At 48.2% G+C, this 15,001-nt stretch overlaps 1 protein-coding gene across 1 annotated transcript in view; it reads left to right on the top strand.

Moving 5' to 3' along the window:
• Positions 1-3,466: 3,466 nt before the first annotated feature.
• The window catches only part of MAP6 (microtubule associated protein 6), a 55,131-nt gene continuing 43,596 nt past the window's right edge, over positions 3,467-15,001 (top strand). The window contains exon 1 of the mRNA XM_066571956.1: positions 3,467-4,237. Within this exon, the coding sequence (XP_066428053.1) occupies positions 3,519-4,237 (719 nt within the window). The 5' untranslated portion in view covers positions 3,467-3,518. The remainder of the gene's footprint in view (positions 4,238-15,001) is intronic.

The following is a 15,001-nucleotide window of genomic DNA, read 5'->3' as shown; positions in this document are numbered from 1 at the left end:
GCATGCTCTAAAAAGGTGGACCAAAGGAGGGCCCATGTAAAAATATGTAAACTAGTTTGGGAAAAACTTTATTATGCATAAGGGTCTATGAATATGCAACAGGCTGATGTAAGGGAAAAGGTATTTAAGGGGTATCCCCAAAGATAAGTGTGGTTTTGGCTGAGTGCCAAAATGCACCCAGCCATAATAACCTTTGCTCTATGGTCCTTGTCTCCTATTGTCCTTTATGAAACTTTTGTAATTTTCACATGACAGTGAATGTGTTTTTCACAGACATAAATATGTCTGTGGTGGCCTTGGCAGTGCTGATGGAATGGTTGGACTCAGTGATCTTAGGGGACTTTTCCAACCTTAATGATTCTGTGATTCTGTTTCAAAGCCCAGCCTAAGCAGAGATGAGCACGTCTATTGTGGATGTGCAGGAGCACACCTCACACTTACAAAGGTGATGCACAGTGCATTGATGCCCCAGAGCACTATGGCTTGGGTCCCAGCTTGGGAAATACTGAGGAGCTTCCTAAATCTTTAATTGCAATCCTCACTTTTAATTGCACTGGATGTAATAGCAGGAGTGATGCAGTTCTGGAAGACAAAGTAATGTCTGTGTAAGGACATTTCTAGTTGATATTTATTTATTTATTCTCTTTCCAAAGGCGGCTCTTTGAGCCATCCATCCCCAGCACTGAGTGCTCCAATACCATGCATAAAATGAGTTTCCACAATTTGCCTGCAGGTAAGAATGAAATTAAGCCATTCCAGGCAAAGACAAGCGAAGAAAAAAACCAAACCCAAGCCCAAAATCCTCAAAGCCTGAGAATCAATAAGGGAAGACAAAGCATTATAGTAGAGAAACTATCCCCACAGGGATAATCCTGCTTTTCACTGCACTCCCAGCAGCTGCAGTCACTGTGAGTGGGAATTGCTTTTTCTCTTTGTAATTCAGCATTTGAGTGTGTGGATTTCCCTGGTTTTATTTGAGTTCTGCTCCCAGTGGAAATGCTGGCAGTGCCGCAAGGCTGACAAAGGCTGGAGGGCTTCAAGTGTGGATGTGATTTGGGTGCAAATGGACTTTATTGGCACCAGGGAATAAAGACAAAGATGCAGAGAAGAATGGAGGGGTTGAGGGAGTGATGGAGGGACAGTGGGAGAATGGGATGGAGGGATGAAGGGATGGAGATAGAGAGGAATGAAGGGATGAATGGAAATATGGAGGTATGGAGTAATAGAGTGATAGAGGAATGAAGTGATGGAGAAACAGGAGGGAGGAATAGAGTGAGGGAGGGGTGGAGGGACTGATGGCAGGATGGAGAAACAGAGGGATGGCGGAAGTGTTGGAGGGCTGGCATGATGGATGGAGTGAAAGTGGAGGCAAAGCTAGAAAGGAGGGTGGGATTTCGAACTGTGAATCAACCCTGGGAATCAGATTTCAGAAGAAGCGTCAGCAGGAGATAGCTGGGGGGTGTTTTGGTGCGGGTTTGCAACTGCAAAAGAGGCAAAAGGAAATAATGAAATGTGTGTGTGTGTGTGTGTGTGTGTGTGTGTGTGTGTGTGTGTCTGCACATCCATGTGCACACAGAGGGCCAGCTCCCATATGTGTACATGTGAGCAAGTATCTGTGGTGCATGAGTGCATGCACACAGGAGCACACACATGTTGTGTCTATGTCTGTCTGTCTGCTCATGGGTGCATCTGTTCACGTGTTCACATGCATGTGTACAGCATGTGCACATTTGTGAGACTGGACACGTATGTGCGTGCATCTGTGTGTATGTGCACATGTGCATATAGGAATGTGCTAGTGCATACACATGTGCATATGCAGCATATGTGCACATGTGAGTGGACAGACATGTCCAGCTGTGTGTGTGTCCAGATGTGTGTGCATGTTCACGTTTATGTCTGTGTGCATGTATGTGCTTGCACATGTGAGTGCAGGCGTGCATACTGTTGTGCATGTGTGAGCACGGGGGTGTATTTTCAGTTGTTCATGTGCATGTTTGTGCACATGTGTACAGGGGTGAGTGTAGGGAAGGGAAATAGAGGTTGGATATTAGGAAAAAGTTTTTCATGGAAAGAGTGATAAAGTTCTGGAATGGCCTGCCCAGAGAGGTGGTGGAGTCACCATCCCTGGAAGTGTTTAAAAAAAGACTGGATGTGGCACTCAGTGCCATGGTTTAGTTGAGGTGGTATTAGGGCATGGGTTGGACTCGATGATCCTGAAGGTCTCTTCCAACCTAGTGATTCTGTGAATTTTGTGAATTCTGTGTATGTGTACAGGTTTGAGTATACATGCATGTGTTTGGACGTGCTTGCATGTGTGTACATGCATGTGTGTGCACACCTGTGTGTACAAATGTCAGTGTGCACTGCATACACGCTTACATGAGAACCTGAACGTGTGAATGTGATTTGTGTGGTTCTGCATGTCCACGTGTCTGTGTGCAAGTGTGTGTGCTTGTGTGTTAGCTCACATGTGTGTGCATGTGCACATATGCCTGTGCAGGTGTGTGCACACAAGAGTGTCTTGCATGTGTGTTCACATTCCTGTGCATGAGTGTGTGCAGGTGTGAGTGACCATGCATGCATCTGCATGAACACATGGGCACATTGCGCATACGTGCGCAGGTATGTGACCAAGCATTTGTGTGTCTGCACACATGCATGGGCATTTCCTGCATGTTTGTGCCCTGGTGTGTGTCCTTGCAGTTACAGGCAGGCATACATGGGCATGTCTCCACATGTGTGTGCAGCTGTGTGTGCCTGTGCAGATGTACGCACACAAACACACGCATCTCTCATGTGTGCGTGCAGGTCTGTGTGTGACCACACGTTCATGTGTTTGCACACATGGGCGCCTTGCACATATGTGTATGATCAGTCATGCAGGTGTCCACACAGTACAGGTGTGTGATGATGCATGTGTGTGCACACCGAGGAGTGTTTGTTGGGTTTGCCTGTTTGGCAGGTGTGTGAGCAGGTGTGTGATTGTGCAGGTGTGTTTGAAGCACGCAGGTCTGTGCTCACATGGATGTGTCTCCTCATGTGTGTGCAGCTCTGCAGGTCTGTGGCAGTGCAGCTGTGTGCACACACCCACGGGCTTTTGAAAATGTGCACGTGCAGGTTTCTGTGACCCTGCATGCAAGCGAGTGCACACCTGAGTGCCTTGTACATGTGTGTGCAGGCCTATGACCAAGCATGTGTGTGCACACATGCATGGGTGTGTTTCACATGTGTTTGCAAGTGTGTGCAGCCGTGCAGGTGTGGGCACACACACAGAGCCATCCTCACATGCGTGCGAGCTGTGCAGCCGTGCAGTGCGGGCACACCCATGGCCATGTACCACACCGCGTGTCGTGCGTGGATGTGCAGGTGTGTCCCGCGTGTGCGTGCCCTGCCCGTGTGCGTGCAAGCCCCTCCCGCTGTCCCCGCCTCCCCGGCGCGGGCGGAGCGCGGAGCTCGGGGCGGAGAGCGGTGCGGGGCTCGGAGCGCGGAGCGGTCGCTCCCGGCGCGGGGCCGCCATGGCGTGGCCCTGCATCACCCGTGCCTGCTGCATCGCCCGCTTCTGGAACCAGCTGGACAAGGCGGACATCGCCGTCCCGCTCGTTTTCACCAAATACTCGGAGGCCACCGAGCATCCCGCCGCGCCCCCGCCGCGCTCCGCGGCGCCCATCGAGACCCAGCCGGGCGGCGAGGCGGCTGCGGGGGCCGGGGGAGCTGAGCCGGCTCCCGGTGCCGCCCGGCCCGGCCCGGCCCCGCACGCCTCTCCCCCGGCCGACTCGGTGATGCGGCACGACTACAAGCCTTGGAAGGTGCAGCGGCCGGAGCCGAGCTGCAAGCCCAAGAGCGAGTACCAGCCCTCGGACACTCCCTTCGAGAAGGAGACGCAGTACCAGAAGGATTTCCGTGCCTGGCCTATCCCCAAGCGGGGCGACCATCCCTGGATCCCCAAACCGGGACCTTCCCCCGTCCTGGCCCTGGACCGCGCTCCCCCGGAGAAACCGGCTCAGGAGAAGCGGCGGAAGGTGCACATCGCTCCCGAGAAGAAGGAGGAACACCCCGAGATGGAGGATGAGCATCCCAAAACAGCGCGGCCCGGGGATGGGAGAGACAAGGGTCGGAAGAAGGCGGAGGAGGCGGGCGGGCAGCCGGCGGAGCCGAGCAGAGGCCGGGCGGCTGCCGATGCTGTCAACAGGCAGATCAAAGAGGAGGTGGCGGCGGGGGTCAGCTCGTCCTACAGGTGAGAAAACATATCCCCGTTCCCCCCCGTCCCCCCCGTCCCCGCTATCCATCTTGATCCCCAACCTGCCGGCCCCTCCTCAGCTCTCATCCAGCCCCCCTGTGCGCTTCCCTGGAGGAGCATCCCACCCTGGGAGTGAGGCTGTGAAACATCCCGGGGGGGCTTGCCGATTTCCTGCGCGGGGGGTGTCCTTAAATTCCCCACCTCTCTGGGAATCGACGATGGAGCAGTAGGTATTGTGCAGGTAGTGAATACATGGACGCTTTTTGATGGCTGTTTGTTTGGTTTGGCAGCAGGTTTGAGTGTCTTTGTGTTCCCCCCATCCTGTGCATTCCAAAATTCACCCACCGCCTTGGATTTCCATAGGGGTAATGTTTGGGGTCACCTCCATGGAATGTGCAAGTCACCTCTGGTCCTTCCCAAGCACGTCCCCGGCTGTCAGGCTGCAGCCAACCCAAAGGACCGGCAGCCTGACCGTATCACCGGGGGCCGTGCACGGATGGGGGGCCCCAGCCAGGGGCAGGAGCGTCCCAGGAAGCGTCTCAGGCTGGCCCCCGCTCAAGACAAAGCATCCCGGGGATGCGCCAGGATGAGGGACATGCATCCTAGGCCGCTTGGGTGGGGCAGCCTTCAGATGCTGCCATGTTTTAATGCAGCGCAGCAGGGGATGACACATCCTTCTGTCCCCCCAGCACCTCCCCAGCCAACTAGGAATGGATGCCCTTATTTCACTTCAGCAGTAGAGACCTTGTTTGGGATTCTGAGTGTGAAACTCCTCGCAGTGAGCTGCTGTTGTTGTTTCTCTCTGGGTCAGGGCGTTCGATGTGTTGGGAATGCAAAAACAAGTGATGGGGTGGTTGCCCTGCGTGTATGTTTGCAAGGAGGGGTTGCTGCAGTTGTGTTTTCCAGCACTTTCTTTGGCAGAGCCCACCCCTGCCAGGGTGGAAGTGGCATAGAGCAAAGCTGTGGGGACAAAAAGTGAGATTGCAGCTGTTTTGCTTTTCCCTATAGCTGTGTGAATGCTGAGGTGTTTATGCCTCTGAATGATTTATTTTCCTTCTTGGGGAGATTAGAGGTGACACCTGGCCATCAAACAGGTTTCATGCAGATTTGAGATGAAGCTGGAACTTGCCTCCTCTGTCCCAGTGAGCAAAGCTGACAATTATCTGCTTTCCCCCCTCCCTAAGTGGGAAACAGTTCAAGCAGTGAGATCCTGATTTTTGCTGTCATTTGGCATCAGTTCTTAACTCTCACTGGGTAATGCTGGAGGCTCAGGTGTGTCCATGTGTGATGGTGGTGCTTGGCTGAGACACGAGAAAGTGGCCAGGGATTTTTGGGGCCTCTGTTTTGCAGGATTGGAGAGTGTGGGGAAAGGGGTCTCTGGGAGTGACACAGCCCTTAAATCTGCTGTGAACTGAGACTCAGCTTTTTGTCTGGTCACCTTGTAAGGTCTGGGCTCGTGCTGCAGATAGCAGGGCTAAAGCAGAAAGCTTTCTCCTGGAACTGGAGAGCCGATGTGTTGCTTCTCTTCCACTGCCACAAAGGATAATTGGACTTATTTGCATATTTAAATACAGATTGCTCACCTTCCTACCCCTCCAGTCTGCTCCAGCAAATTCCTAAGGCACTGGGCTAGGGTTCCTCCCAAAGGAAAGGGGTTGGATCAGCAGGAATGTTAAACCTAAGAAGAACTAGAAGGATTCAGCTTTCTTTGTGTTGCTTGTTGGCTTTCACAATACTCTTAGGGCTTCTCTTTCCACCTGGGAAAGTGCTCTCCCACTTCCATGTTTTTCTTCCTTGCAGAAGTGTTTGCTCTGACGCTCAGCCACAGAACACAAGCGCCTCTTCATTAATGCATAAGTGATGGTTTGGCTAATTGTTCTCATTTTCTGTTCAAATTAGGCATCTTCCAAGTGTTGTTTATTGTTCGTATTCTTATAAAAACCCAAAATCTCCAAATCCTAATTGCTGCCAAGAGCCTGGCTGCTGACATGCTGGGTGGATATCATACATCTCCAAGGATGGAGACTCACAGCCTATTGGGGCAACCTTTTGGGCCACCCAGCAGCCAAAAATTACCTCCTCATGACCTCTTGCTAGAGAGCAGCAAGGGTGGCTCACATGGGGCTTTTCTTCCTTGTGCACAGATAAAGGCTCCCCATCAGCAGAGAGTCAGGGGGAGATTTCCTTACAGTCCTCTGCAAACACTGCTGCAAATCAGTGTTTCCAAGGCTGGGAAACAATTCCTTGGTGAAACCAAAGAGCAGACCAGCAGGAGTTTTTAAGCTTGCTCTGTCCCACTGGGCATTATTTCCATGTGAGGAATACCTGAGAGTATGGGATAGAGTCAGCAACTAGCCCAAGGTCATGGGGGAAGTCCATGCTGAAGGGAAGAATTCTCTTTTTTAACCTCTGTGTACCTGGACAGATGAGTATCACAGAGACCATGTGCCTGTGACCTCCTCCCAGCTCCACACAGAGGTACAGAGCAGAGGTGGTACCTAGTGGTGATGTCCATGGAAGATGGAGGTTCCTCCCAGCCAGAGGGATGAGGGATTTGTTTGTATCAGCATTTGAGCCAGAGGCCTTCAGTGAGGCCAGCGTGGCAGGAGTGTGGATGTCTGCCAGAGACTGCCTGTGCCCAGGGATCCTACAGAATAAAGAGGATTTATTTCCAGTATTTCTAGCTTTTATTTATCTTATTCATAGTATTTACATTATTTATATTTTATATTTATATATTTATTAACTACAATTTATTAACTATTCCGTTATATATGGGATTTATTTATGGACTTATTCCCACTGCTCTCACTGGGTGTGCAATGGTCAAGCAAGGTTCCAGCACTGAGGGGCTTCTTGCCTCAGTTTCCCTCCCCAGCACATGAGCTGCCCAAGTTTATAGGTAACCAAGGCAGGTTACATCTCATTCAAAAACCCCCCCTTCTCTTTGGTCCTGCTTCTCAGGGTGGCCTGTGGACCCTGAAGGACCAAGGAGCAGGAAATCCTTCAGTCAGGTCAGTGACAAGCCCCATGGAAAGCTGCTGGTGGTGGATGAAGCTGTTTCTTGTTCAGTTCTGTGTGGGCTTTATCTGTATTGGGTGAGGGGATTTCTCCTCCTGAACGTCTGGATGGGGTGGGCAGAGCATTTCTCCCTGGTGCACCAAAGGATGGAGTGGGCTGGACTTGACTCTGGGGGTTTGGGATCAGAGGGAACAAGCAACAAAATGTGCTCACAGTGGCGTTTGCTGGTGGATGTGAAACAATTAAAAGCACATTTGGCAAAAAAAGAAGGAATGAATGAATGCTTTCCATTTTTATCTGGAAATTATGGGAAAATGACAGAATCAGGTGTTTCTTGGGTGTTGTTTTCCCCTTCTTCTTTGTTTTGCATTCTGCTTCTTTTGTTACCTTTATTCCCTGAAAAAAAAGATACAAAACTTAAAGGAAACATTTACTCCCTTTGTAAGGTATCAAAATGAGTACTAAGAAAATTAATTTCCACCGAGAAGTAATATTGTGAAACCAGATTTAATTTTTTTTTACCAAACCAATTATTTTTTCCCTCCCACCAACTTCCTTTCCTAGCAGAGGAAACAAGACAATAAAGGCTTCAATGGAAAATTTTGGACTGCCTCTAGTACTAATGAATTGCCTGTTGCTAATGTTCTGTCATTCATCTCAAACCCTGGAGGTACTAAGGATGTGGAGCAAATGAGAATTTGTAGTAGCTATAGAGATGAATGAGTCAGCACTGGAGACTTGCTGCCTGGTTTTCAGAGACACAGCAGAGATAATTTAGGGAGGGATGTCCACACAGGAAGCCTGGACCAAGATACAAAAAGGCAGGAAATCCATACTCCTCCTTGTTCTGAAGACAGGCTGGGAGAGCTGGGGGTGTTCACACTGGACTGGAGAAGGTTCTGGGGAGACCTCAGAGCCCCTGCCAGTGCCTAAAGGGGCTCCAAGAGCCAGAGAGGGACTTTGAGCAAGGGTCTGGAGGGGCAGAACAAGGGGGAATGGGATCCCACTGTCAGAGGGCAGGGTTAAATGGGATACCAGGGAGAAATTCTTGGCTGTGAGGGTGGTGAGGCCCTGGCACAGGTACCCAGAGAAGCTGTGGCTGCCTCATCCTTGGAAGGGACCAAGGCCAGGTTGGACGAGGCTTGGAGCAACCTGGTCTGCTGGAAGGTGTCCCTGCCCATGGCAGGGGAGTGGAACAAGATAAGCTTTGAGGTCCGTTCCAACCCAAGCCATTCTGTGTTTCTGTGATTTTATCTAACTAATTCTTGAAAATCTCCACTGGAGGACATCTCCGATCTTGGTGAAAATGCTAATAACACTGCTTATGCAGTAAGATGGGAAATTTTCCATTGCCTTCTGAAATATCTGATCAGATCCATAGCTACATCTGTACTAGTAAATTAAAGAGTCCCAGGACATGTTCCGGGGTGTGGAAACTTGATGTAAACTCCAGTTCCTAGAATTGTTCCTAGCCCTCTTCTCACACTGAGTTTGGTAGCACACACTCCCAAGCCAAAAACTTATCCCTACAATCAGTTTGGATGCAACCACCTTGGTTTTAGAGGTTAAAGAGGTTTAATAGGATGAGTGAGGGCTATCCCAGACTCCACTGCTGGAGAACATTCCTAGGCAGATACCACTCTCCAAATCCTTGTTGTTTCAGCTATGAGAGTGTTTATTAAAGTAACCGTGTAGGCAGATGGATCCAGTTTTCTCAGGTGGAAGGGAAGGGGCAGGATATTTTCTTCCATCCGGATAAGGCTGTTCAGAGAGGTGTTTGGCAGCCCTGGCAAAGGCTGAGCTCTGTCTCAGGGGTCACTTGATACATACCTTCAGTAGCAGGAGGAGACACAATGTCTGCTGATACCACAGGGATGGGTTGTATGAGTAACTAATGACTAATGGTCTAGTGTTTATTAGGACACAGAGCATGGAGATGGATGATACAGGCTTTGTTGGTTTTTGGAAGTGCAGGGGTGGCCACAGGGGTGGCTTCTGTGAGAAGCTGCTGGAAGCTTCCACCATGTCTGGCAGAGCCATGCCCTGGTGGCTCTGAAGATGGACATGCTGCTGGTCAGGCCTGGGACAATTAGAGATGTTGGTAATGCCTTTGTGATAATACATTTAAGAAGAAAATGAAAACAAAGTGGGGTACAGTGTTTTTGTAGCCAGAGAAAAGGAAGAGGTGAGAACATGTGAGGGAAATGACATGGAGACACCAAGGGCAGTGGGGAAGGAGGTGCTCCAGATGTCAGAGCCGAGATTCCTCTGCAGGCCATGGTGAGGACCATGGTGAAGCAGCTGTGCCCCTGAAGCCCATGGGGATCCATGGGGGATGCAGAGATCCACCCACAGTCCTCCCACTGGAGGCTGTGATCCAGTGGGAGCCTCGGTGGAGAGAGGAAGCCCCTGCTCCCAGGCTGGAGCAGCCTGTCCTTGGAGGACTGCACCCTATGGAAGAGTGACCTATGCTGCAGCAGTTTTGGGAGGAATGTTTGCCCGTGGAAGATGCTCACATTGCAGCAGTTTTGGGAGGACTGGTACTCGTGAGATAGGAACCGTGCTGGAGAAGTTCACAAAAAACTGTCTCCTATGGGAAGGGACCCCATGACATAGCAGGGGAAGGACTTCTCTCCCTGAGCAGTGGAAGAAAATGTCAGGTAATGAACTGACCAAAACCCCCACCCCCTGTCTCCCTGAGCTGTTGGTGGGAAGGAGGAAGGAGTTGGGGTAAAAGGTGTTTTAAGGGCTCATTTTATTTATCATTATCCTCCTCTGACTTTGTTAGTCATAAATTCATTTTGTACTTCTAAGTTGAGCCTGTTTTGCTCTTGGAGTGTTGTGTTTTCTCCAAGTCCTTATCTCAACTCATGAACCTTTAATTTAATTTTTTGTCTCTCCTCTGCCCAGTTGAAGCAGGGGAGGGTGAGTGAGCGAGCATCTGTAGTGGTTGCCTGCCATCTGGCCAGTGTCAGACCACAACATGCAGGCAGAGAGCTGTTCTGCCACTCTTGATCTCCTCTGGATGTAGTCCATCAGCTGGGAAAGACCAGTGGCATCTCCAGCCTGGGGACACTTGCAAGATCCAAGTTGGAGTGTGTGGCAATGTATTCCCTGAAATCAGTTCAAGGTGGACAACATCCAGCCCCAAAAGCCAAGGGGGAGCTGCTCAGTAGTGTAGGTACAACTGAATTTTGCTGCTTTGACTGTGTGCAGACTGGAGCTGGTCTGTGCATGCCTTAGGACATGGTAGAGCAGGAGGAAGAGATGGAGGTGGCATTCAGGTGATGGAGTCAACATGCTTGAGCAACTATTCCTCTGCTCCTGCTCAGCTGGGTCACCTCAGAGAGACCTTCAGGCACATGGAGCTGGATGGGACCCTCTGAACCTTGAAGTCCAATTGTCTGGTTTGTTATTTAGTCTTTATGAGTAACACCCAAGGCTCTGTCTTAGAAATGCAGAATTTTTTGTTGCATTATGCCAGCAGGAAGTCTGTGCTGAGACCTCAGTCTCTGATGATTTGCAGCTCGTTTACAGTCTGGGCCAATGGACAGGCTGTAGTTTGCTGTTTTATTTGGTTAATTTCTCTCTTATATTTTTTCTGGTTTATTGGCATACTTATTGACTTTTCCCTGTCCAAATGTCACTGCTCAGTGTCTCCAGGTAGAGTATCCACATCATTTGGCTCTGTACCTAAGAAGTAAACATTTTTACTTCATGGTATCATCCTTGTCTCTCTAGCTCTTCCTAGATGAAATCTCTTTTTCTTAAACAGAGATGGACACCACTTCCCTTTGGAGATGAGGTCCCCATTCCTACTAAAGACTCACAAGTCGTGTTTGTGGGCATCACGGATTCATTATGAATCCCTCATTTACTCTTTGATAACAAGGATGTCCATACGGGTTTCCTTATTCTCCTTCTTAGGCAGTTACACCCTGTAGCAATCAATTCTGGTGATTAGTACCAAGACTAGAATTAACTACTAATTCTCATTCCATTTTGAACATGGCAGTCAAGGTCAATCCCCTCCTTCCTCTGTGATTTCCCAATCCTCCTACACATTGGTGCTCCCAATTGCATTGTGTCATTAGGAGGTGTCATCAACGTTGCCCTACTTTTTTAGTGCCAAAGTCAACCTCAAAAAATGTTAAACACTGCTAACCTTCTTCCAGGCTGCAGCTCAGCCTTCCTACATTCATCATTGTCATTTCCCTTGCCTGGTTTCCCATTCTGCTGCTGTTCATGTTCACTGGCTTAATTAATAATTTCTCACGTGGCCCTGGATAAAATGCTTTGCTGAAACCAAATAGATTTTCACATTTCTTTTGTCTGTTAAGTCAGTTATTGTGTCAAAGGACATGTCAAACATCTCTCCTCCTCCCCTTCCACACACTTCTGTGTCTGGTGAGACCACCAGCTTCTTTGGGATGCAGGAGCTGATGCTGGAGGCCAGATCCTTGGTGGCTTCAAGCCACCACTGTAACACAAAGTAAATAAAGAGGAGAGATCAACTAATTTAGATTACACATCCTTTCTTTTTTTCAAATAAATCACTAAGACATATAATGTTATAAATATGTCTCCTCTTGCATTTAGAGCATGACCTTTCCTTTTCCTGTCTCCTGCTAGCTAAACAAAGCTTTCTAAGTACTTCTGCACTGAATCTTGCATCAATCTCACTGTTCTTTGCTCTGATCTGAATATATTTATATATATATATGTATATATATCTGTATATATATATATGTGCATGTGTGTGTGTGTGTGTGTATTCACATGGTGTCTTTGGCTAAGCCTTGCTCCACTGGGGCAAGAGCAGGGATGCTCTTCTGCTATCGTGGTCAGCACCAGCCAGGAGGGAAAGGGCCATTTTAGGAAAGTTTTGTGGAATGGAATTTTTATTTCTCTTGTTGTATAACTCAATATTCTGGATATCCTCCCAATGTCCTTTTTATTTATATATGGAGATATAGATATATATATATGGTATATGTATATATACATATATAAAGGACATTGGAAGGATATATAATGATTTGTAATTATTTATTATTTATTTCTCTATATTAATATATTTTATATACTAATGTTTTATATATTATGTTTATATCTATGTGTATCTATTTTTATATATTATTGAAATATTATACACACAAACTGGGCTGTTCACCAAGTTACTCCTTTAGACTCCAACTCATTTCTTCTCCCCATAGCCAGCATTGCAGGTGTTCTATTGCAAACACATTTTGCACATTTAGCTTTCTATTAATAACTGCTTTATTTTGATTAATAGCTCATTATATGGTGTCTGGATTGCAAGATAAGTGTCTATTCTATTTGCCATCTACTAGAGGTGGGGCAATTATCTTCTGTTAATTGGGCAGTTTTCTTTTTCTCTTCCACAAACCAATCCTCCCTCTGGTGAGACATCTTCTGTTAATGGGCCATTGAATGTCACTGCATGACTGATAAAATTACAGCATCCCATTGTGAGATGCTCCACCCAGGGGGAGGAGCCAAACATTCCTACCTGCATATAATCTGAGATTTTGGGACACCAGAGCTGCCTTCTCTGCTGGGTTCCCAGAGGAGCAGCCCTTTTCCACTGGACCTTCAGAGGAAGACCAGGCCCATCTACACCACCACTGGACCTTCAGAGGAAAACTCCACCCTTCTACAGCATCACTGCTCCAATAGAACCACACCTGACACTGCAGGAGCACTGCAGCCACCATTTAATCAGACTGCTGCCAACACCCTGACCCACAGGGTGTCAGGTCATATTCTGACTCTGTCAGTGTTGCTTTATATTACTGCTTTAAAAAAATATTTTATTCCCTAATAAATTTTAATATTTTCTTCCCTGTTATTCCTGCTCCCACAGTTTTGCCTGAGAGCCCCCTGCATTTCAAAACGATAAGAATTCAGAGGGGGGGCTTTACATTTTCCATTTCAGGGGAGGCTCCTGCCTTCCTTAGCAGACATCTGTCTTTTCAAACCAAGACATATGGCAAAGTGTCCTTTCAGTTAGTAATTTCTTTTTGATCAAAAAGTGCCTCCAGCTGAGGGGACCCTGCAGCACTTTGCACACACAGTGTGTATATGGATAGACTGTTGGTGCTTTGGTGAGTTGGCTGCAAGCTCTGCTGTTAACACTACAAAATAGGAGGTTTTGGTGCTGAGAAGGTGGGGAGACTGTTGTTCTTTAAGAAAAATTATGAATTTTTTTAAATGTTAAAAATAAAACTTTACATTTTTAAGATTTACTTTAAAAAATATATATGTATATTAATTTTTAAACTGTTTTTTAGTTGTTTGAAGTTTTTTTGTTTGGGTTTTTTGTGGGGGGGTGGAGTTGTTTGTGGTGGAGCTGTGATTCAACCTGGAGAAGAGAATGTTGTGTGGAGACCACACAGCACCTTGCAGTGCCTGAAGGGGCCTACAAGACAGAATAGTGCCAGAGGGGCACTGTTCATCAGGAACAGTAGTTACAAGATAAGGTGCAATGAGTTCAAATTTAAGTAGAAGAAATTTAGGTGGGATATGGGGAAGAAATTCCTCCTTGTGAGGGTGGCGAGGCCCTGCAGTGGTTGCCCACAGAAGCTGTGACTGCCCCATTTCTGGAAGTGTTCAAGGTCAGGTTGGACAGGGCTTGGAGCAACCTGGTCTAGTGGAAGGTGTCTGCCCACGGCAGAGGGACATAACAAGCAAGGTCCTATAAAAGTATGAAAGCCCTGGATTGGGATTGCCATGTCTGGGTGACAGCCTCTAGCCAGGTATCCTGTGCATCCAGCTGACAAAGGCACGGGTCTCAGGCAAGCAGAAGAGCTTTGTCACAGTGTCAGTCAGCAGCTATGGCAACTCACACAGAAGATTCCCAGAGAGAGATGTGTTGGCAAGCAGCCCAGTGGAGGGAGGACACAAGAAAAACCATGTGTTCCCTTTGGGGAACTGGGATGGGTTTTGGCAGCATCATCATGCAGAGAGCAGGGAAGGTGGCATTGAAAGTTGCAGTGATTGAGCCTCCCTTGGGGGGTAAAACTTCTGACAGCACAGCAGCACTGGAACAAAGCTCAGAGCAGGATCACACGATCACAGAATGGTTTGGGTAGAAAGGGATCTTTAGGCTCGTCCAGTTCCACCCCCTTGCCATTGGCATGGACATTTCCACTAGACCAGGTTGCTCCGAGCCCCATCCAACCTGGCCTTGAACACTTCCAGGGATGGGGCAGCCACAACTTGCTTGAAGGGAGAGGTGATTTCCTGGTGTCTCGTAGAAATTCTCCCATGGCTTTGTGTAACACACAAAGCTGAGAGTCTGCAGCATTTGGCTGGTGTGAATTCTGGGATGACACAGGACAGGTTGTTTCAGCCATTGACTGTCTGCAGCATCTCCAGAAAGCCAGCCAGCTTTCATAGGAGATACAAGGGTCCATTGCTTGATCCTGATCCCAGAGCATGGGATGAATTGAATGCATTCTTTCCATTCTCCCCAGCCCCATTTCCCAAGATTCTCTTTCATGCTTGTTGTAGGGCTGCATACTATCATGGCATGCTGATCCCTGTACATGGAGGATTTTCATCCTCCCAAGGGAGATTTCTCTTTTATGACCAGTTGCAGTTTGTCTCCCTGGCTGCTCTGAATATTGGAAGTGTATCGGTTGCCTTAGAGGATGGTTTTCTAGTTGGGTTTCTGCTGGTACCTTCTAGTCACTGAAGTCTTGGCAGTATTTTGGG

Source organism: Molothrus aeneus, chromosome 2 (genome assembly GCF_037042795.1).
Source record: "Molothrus aeneus isolate 106 chromosome 2, BPBGC_Maene_1.0, whole genome shotgun sequence".
In the NCBI taxonomy this organism is placed as follows: Eukaryota; Metazoa; Chordata; class Aves; order Passeriformes; family Icteridae; genus Molothrus; species Molothrus aeneus.
This window is presented reverse-complemented; position numbering and strand designations above follow the sequence as displayed.